The 6,925-nt window shown below is 47.4% G+C and overlaps 1 protein-coding gene across 9 annotated transcripts in view; it reads right to left on the reverse strand.

The window, feature by feature from the left end:
* Positions 1-5,585, reverse strand: part of Rsu1 (Ras suppressor protein 1) — a 248,280-nt gene extending 242,695 nt beyond the window's left edge. For 6 of the 9 annotated variants that reach the window (XR_005495332.2, XR_010058931.1, XM_063276734.1 and 3 more), the window contains exons 1-2: positions 5,351-5,569; positions 5,069-5,180 (exon numbers count right to left, since the gene is read on the reverse strand). Coding sequence is in view for 7 of the 9 variants with exons in the window: in XM_063276734.1 (XP_063132804.1) it covers positions 5,069-5,177 (109 nt within the window). In the remaining 2 variants the exon portion in view is untranslated. Of the gene's footprint in view, positions 1-5,068; positions 5,181-5,350 lie in introns of all 9 variants that reach the window. The other 3 variants (XM_063276735.1, NM_001109404.1, XM_039096062.2) reach the window with 3 other exon arrangements.
* Between the last annotated feature and the right edge of the window lie 1,340 nt (positions 5,586-6,925).

Genomic DNA, 6,925 nt, shown 5'->3' on the forward strand with positions numbered 1-6,925 from the left:
AAAACTGCTTTTGGGATCTCATCTTAACATCAGTCAAAACGGCCAAGATCAATAAGACAGATGACAGCATATGCTGTCAGGGATTCAAAGAAAAAAAGAACACTTATTCATGCTGGTCCAGCCACTATGGAAACCAGAGCAGCAGTTCCTCAGGAAGCTGGGAATCCATCTACCTCAAGACCCAGCTACACCACTCTTAGACATGTACCCAACAGTTGCTGCTACAGATACTTGTTCAGTACTGCTCTATACATCATAGCCAGAAATGGCCTAGATATCCATTAACTGATAAGTAATGAAAATGTGGTTCATTCACACAATGGAACACTATTCGGCTTTTTTTTTTTTTTGTAAAAAAGGGAATTATGGTATTCTCCGTTGAATAAATGGGGCTAGGGAAAAGCATTCCTGAATGAGATAACCTCAAACAAAAAGGCAAATATTCTACGTTTTCCCTTATGTGTAGCTGTTTGCTTTTAGGCCATCGAGGTGTGCTGCAATCCGTATCTCCAGGGTGGTTAGGGGCGTAGTAAGGGACTAGTGGGGAGGAGAGGATCTCCCAAAGAAAGAGAAATAGAAGGTATTGTTAAAGAGAGACGGGAAGGAGGGACTAGAATGGGGAAATTAAATGAGGAGGGGGATGGAAGAGAGGGGTAGAGAAAGGAATACTTGGAGGGTCACTAGCACATTATACTGGCCATTACACTGCAGAAGCTTCCTAAAATACATACGTGTATGCAAGAGAGATGAGTAGAATCCCCAAAGAATGGGGGAGTCAACTAGAAACCTTGCGCGACCAAGTCAAACCTCCAGTGCCAGGAATGGGAAAGGAGCCCCGATGTAAACCCACACATATTTCAGGCTCTTGGTTGCTCTCCACAAACTGAACACCCACGTCTCTCATTGAACATGGGGGAGATGTTCCGCCGCCATGCCAGAGCCTGTGCCTCTACCGAACAGCGTCCACAGTACCGGAACAAACTCTGTGCTACCAGAGAAGAAAGGCATCATCAATCGAGCCGTGACGCTGCAATCCACACCCGCAACCTGCCTAAGAGATATGCTGGCCTCGTACTTGCACAACTAATGGGGGTTAAGGCCCGTGCCTGACAACTGCACGGCCAAGACAGCCTAAGAGGAGACAGGCCGTGGGCCCGGGGAAAAGCAGATACCAGTGTTCTGCTGAAAGAACATACAATAAAATGGCTCCTAACAGCACCCCGCTTTCCTCGCCCACCAGTGCCTGGCTCAGCCCTCGGTAGTCGCTCTTCTTGCAGTAGCTGGGAACTAACTCAGAGACTCCCAGGTGAACTGTGGACAGACAGCGAGAAGTTTCGTAGTGCTCGGTCCTGAATGAGATGTCGTCCTCCAGCTCCTTCCTCCCCTTGGGCAGCAGGGATTTTAAGAGCCAGAGGGGAGGGAGGACTCCAAGCAAACTGTCCCCCAGACACAACAGGATCGACACACGTATGAACTCAGAGAGTGTGGCAGCAAGCCTCAGGGCAGCGCAGATTCAAGCCAGAAGAGATCCAAGCACTGAATGGAGGACATGGGCCAGGGCCCCAGTCCTGAGCAGGACGCTATATAAAATATAGGCATGCTTGCAAAGGAAAAATAAGTTTCCTCCGATGGTTTCTCATTGGGCATATTAGCCATACTTAGGATAGATGCCTTGTCCAAGAGTGTCTGGCCAAAACAACAAACTCAATGGTAGGTATTTTTGTAGATCTTTTGTCTCCTATTGCTTAATCGGATATATTTGTGTGTGTGTTGGGGGCTATTGTAGGAAACTGTTTCTGTGGGGGTTTTTCTTTTTTGTGTGTTTGTTTTTTTAAGAGCAAAAGGAAAGGTGTGGAGTTGGGTGGGGGGGAGAGGGTGGGGGGGACAGAAGAGGGGGAAAAGCACAATCAGAATATATGTATAATTTTTTTTCCAAATAAGAATTTCTTAACTAAAAGCAGTGGTATTCTTCATTCCAGAAACTCTTCCCCAGAACTACGAAGCCCAGGGACGTAGAAGAGACGAGCTGGCTAAGCTGGAGAGTGCGGGGTTAACACTCAGGAGACTTGGGAAGCCTCCCAGAGGTGGGCACCTGAGAACAGAGTCACAGACAGGTAGGTCTTCAATTCCCTCAACAGCGTGAACTGGCGAAGGCTCAACAGAAGGGCAAAGAGAAATGATTCCTGCACATTTCAAACCCAAAGCTGGACCTCGGAAAGATCTGAATATATTATAGCTAAAATACACCCATTCCTCCTAAGTCTCACTGGTAACTGCCCCCAAGACGGCTGGCCCGGAATGATAGCTGCACTCTCAACAGGGCCATCAAGTGCAGGCTTGACTGGTAACCTGTGCTGGTGCACACCTGCAATTCCAGCACTTGGGAGACAGAGGCAGGAGGGTCCCCCTCAGCTAGAAAATGAGTTCAAGGCCATCCTGGACCACATGAGCCCCTGTCTCAACCACATCGACGGAAACACGTTACTGTGCTCCTACATCCCAACCTCTCAAGCAGAAATGCTGGCATTTCAAATGCTTCAAAGAAACGCAAATCCTCCCTTCTTATCCTCAAAGCTAAATCATTACGTTATTTTTAAGAAGTTAAATTAGTAAGTGCAAAAGAAAAAAGAAAGAAAGAAAGAAAAGGAAAGCTTAGGGCACAAGAATCAGTCACTCCCTCTGCATGTAAGTTAATGGTTTTCTGTGTTTAATCCGGATGCTGACATACGACACGTCACAGCGGCAGGTAAACCTAAGTTAGAGAGAGAGAGAGAGCAAGAGAGAGAGGGGGGCCTTATACAATACTTGAAGTAACCCTTTCATCTAACAGCCACACTGGATGCTGACTGCTTGCTGTTTTAAGTTTGTTTGTGTGGTGTTTAAGATAGACCCCAGAACTGCATACATTCCACACAAATGCTTGGCCACTGAGTTCCAGTCCAGTAAATGGCTGATAAAGCCAGTTTAGGAACAGGCTTCCAGTGAACATTCTAGAATCTTCCAGATTCTTAGGAGTCCTGATAGCAAGGAGTCAATACATCCAGCCCTTCCTTAAGCCAACACCACCAGAGCGGGTGAGAGTTTCAAACGTCCACCAATCTTTCCAAGAAGTACCAACGTTGTCTCTCGGCTTCTGGTTTGAGCGATTGCCGAAATCTCCTTGCTTTTTATCCCCCAGTGTTAGACCAGAAGCAGTTTTTCCCTTCAGGAAGCAAGTGGCTATCTTTTCTCCTGTAGTAAGAGCCAGGGCTTCAAAGAGATAATGGAGCCGAACTGAAATAGCAAAGCCACTCTTGCCCTTTGTTAATATTGCATGGGTCTTCATCTTCCAAAAAGATACAAATGGTTCCGCCCATTGTAGACTCACACTTCAGCCCATAGGGAAAGGTGCAGCAGGCAGAGAACTAGGGGGCATGCGGGGCTCAGATGCACCAAGTCCCCTGCTTTCTGCTTAGCCTCTCCTATCTCTACAGCAGTGGGGCCTGAAAGAACCCCAAATCAGTGGGAGTGTGTCTAGATCCTCAGGAGACAAGTCAGCGTCAAAAATCACCACAAACCCATTCTTATTGCAAGAGACCAACATATGTCACCAAGTCAAGAAGCTGTCAAGACCCTAAGAGTATGCCAGAGCAGGTCTTTTTGTGATGGCCACCAAATGCAAGATGTCTGCTTTCCATTTCTGCCTTAATACATCAGCATCCATCCCAACCTGTGCCCCAAGAGCAGACAACAGTCTTCATGCCCGGGAAGCTATCCGCTGTCTTTGAGGTCTCTGCAAAGCTCCCCTCTGTTTGAAGTTCTGCTGATACATCCTACCCTGGCTCTCATGAACTCAGATTTAACCCATCAGTCCTTCCTCCATTCGTCAAGCCCTGTGGAGTGCCTGCCGTGTTCCAGATACTGTTCTCAAGAACACAAGCAAGAATACTGCCTGGCGTTGGTTCTCCTGGTAGCTGAATGAGAGACTACCGGATTAAAAATCAATTAATTAAAGGCTATGTATTCTGTGCCTTGAAGAAAGATGGGTTCACAGAGGAAGGCAGAAAGAGAAGGCTTTTCCTGGGCTATGATGTCTGAGCTGACTCTTGGCAATTGGGTTAAGAGACTTCAGGTGGAAAGGTTTAAGGAGACAATGAACTTGCAAGGCAGGAAGATCTGACTGCACAGGGTAACTCAGTGGAGCTTACTCAGCATGGACGTGCATGCATGGAAGGGATCTGGTTATGATCAGAATCAGACCTCGTATGTCCCACTGAGGAATGTGGGGGTAGCACTGTCAACAGTCAAATCCCCAGAGGCAACCTGCAGAAGTGTTGTACTTTAGTTAGACAGTCTTTTCAAAGACCAGAATTAGCTCCCAGCATTTAAAGATTGATGACAACTTGGACACCGTAATTCTCAACACAAATCTAGCAATAGTGATCCCAACGTCACACATGGGAACAGCTGTTTGGATGTGGAGAAGATTCCTGTGAGGGGGGCACTGGCAATGGAGTTTATGGCCACTCCCACTTGTACTGAGTTTGCTGTCTGGTTTTACAGATGTGAGGACACAGTAAAATAAGAGTCATGTAAGTTCAAGGCTCAAAGCAACACCCTGATTAAATGGGCCATCCAACTGGTGGTGAGTGCTGAACTGGGAGCACAAGAGAGAGCAAAGCCTGAACGCAAAAGGGAGAATGACCCAGGAATACGTAATGAAGGAGAAATGTTGAAAATATTCCTGGCACAAGAACTTTTGAGTACCACCGGCTCATGATTCGTAGAGTAAAAAAGTGATTTCCAAATGATAAACGAAAATGGCTACTTGGGACATTACATGGAAAATCGACTTCGAAGCCAGGAAGCCACCTCAAGAGCTGATAAAGAATTGCAGCACGCCCCGTGTGAGGTTCTCATCTGGTTTACCAGTCCCAAAAGAACTGACTATGGTTTGCAAACTTTCTGAGCCAAGCTCCTGACCAGTGACGTTTACAAGCAGGTAAAGAATGGTATAGCCTTCCGAAACTCGCCTCCCAAGAGAGCAAGCAGTTGCTTAGCAAACTTAGCAACTGTCCAGAGAACTTACACAAGCCGTTGACATCCAGCATACTGGAGATACCCCTGTCACTCATGTCCACTTCCGGCTGGTTCTTCTCTCTGCTCTCCTCCACCAGCTTCTTCAGTGACTTGGACATGTTCTGTAGCAAAGGACAACAAAGCACGTGGATGATGGCAAAAGGTCGGGGCGAGGGGTGGGCTAGGGCAGGAAAGGGACAGAGGCCCAGGCTGAACTCTCCTGAGCTGCATTGGGGAGAGTGGGCATCACCGTGGAGTCCTTAGTAGGAGGACTTGGACTCCGCGCACTCACCTCAGAGAGCAATACCTGGTGGGTGTGCTTGGGGACCTGCAGGGGAAACTGGGGCAGACAGCGATGAACTGGATCAGCCAAAAACAGGATCCGGCAGCAGGAACACACCCTGTCCCGGCGATCGCGCAGGCGCACACAAAATCCGGCCAGCCCCACGCCCCTCCCGGCCTGACACTTCCCAAATTAGGAGAACTGTTTCCCAGACGTGGCTCCGGGCAAGGCTCTGCCCACAGAAGAAAGTGGACCCCGAGGCCGACCAATCATATACGTTTTAGGCTCAGAGACTCCGCCCTGCGTTGAGGAACGCCCATCTTCCTTGAGTTTGGGACTTGGATTGGACTCTGAAAAGTGCATGAGGTCTAGACTCCGCGCATGCTCAGTAACCTAGCTGAAGGACAAAGCTCTGTGGGCGGAAGCAGGGAGTTCTAGAGCGGGACGCTGGAACAGAGGTAGACGTTGAGAATGGACAAGAGCTTGTGTTGAGGGCTTTGGAGTTAAGTCCTGGGAAATCCAGAAGTCAGGTATTCTCTTTGTCCTGAGATTTTTGTTACCGGTCCCTTCCCACGGAGAGTTTTTACCGCGAGTCCCTCATGTGCCTCTGGCTGTCACAGACCTGGTAGAGGTTTGCGGTCTGGATTATGATAATGCGACAAGGATTCGGCCAGAAATTTGTGTCCGCAGCTGGAAGCTCACATACTTCTGGATCCAGCTGTTTTGCTCCCGTCCTTTTGGTCTTAGGAACTGGAATCTATCTCCCTTAGGGTTAGATGCTATCAGTAAGCCACAACTATGTCAGAAGTCAGAACTGATGTTTACACCCATGAACGGTGAAATCATGGCTCTTAGGACTCTCTCGCTCTTTTCAAATAGGATAGGTAGGTAGGTAGGTAGGTAGGTAGATAGATAGATAGATAGATAGATAGATAGATAGATAGATAGATAGACAGACAGACAGACAGTTAACTTTCTGCCGACCCACTGGCTTCTACCTCCCAATGACTGAATCTTGATGACCCAGTAAAAAACCTAATCTTAGTGACAATTTCACACTATGAAATTGGACTGACTCCAGAATTATTCCCCCGGTACTAGGTACATGACAGATAAGCAGTCAGACAGACATGCACTGGTTTAGAGACACACACATAAGCAATGAGCCAATCCGGTAATAGAAGGTTCCAAGATCTCAATGTGAAAGCAGAGATTTCTCCTTAAACACACTTCAGATGAGAAGATGATACTTCTGTGGCGGGCAACTTGCATTGTTAAGGCCTCTTCACTGCTTAAGCTAGACGTTGGCTGGGAGCGCTGATCAGATAGTTCAAAGACTCCCGCTGCCTGTGAATTTGTGGTGTGCTTCTCTGAAATTGGATGGAAATTATCAATTTTTAAGAGATATTACTAAAATAAGACCTTTCCCAGTGCATCCTGTCCAAGTAGATGGTTGCCTGAGTAATATGGAGTCTGTCAGTTTTCTTCACTTAAAGTTACTACCTTTCCTTTCCCTTCATAGTTTAAAGGCTGCAGGACAGAGTACTATGGGATTATGTAAATAGGCGTCTCTTTAACTTCAAT

The sequence above is a fragment of the Rattus norvegicus genome, chromosome 17, assembly GCF_036323735.1.
Source record: "Rattus norvegicus strain BN/NHsdMcwi chromosome 17, GRCr8, whole genome shotgun sequence".
Lineage (NCBI taxonomy): Eukaryota > Metazoa > Chordata > Mammalia > Rodentia > Muridae > Rattus > Rattus norvegicus.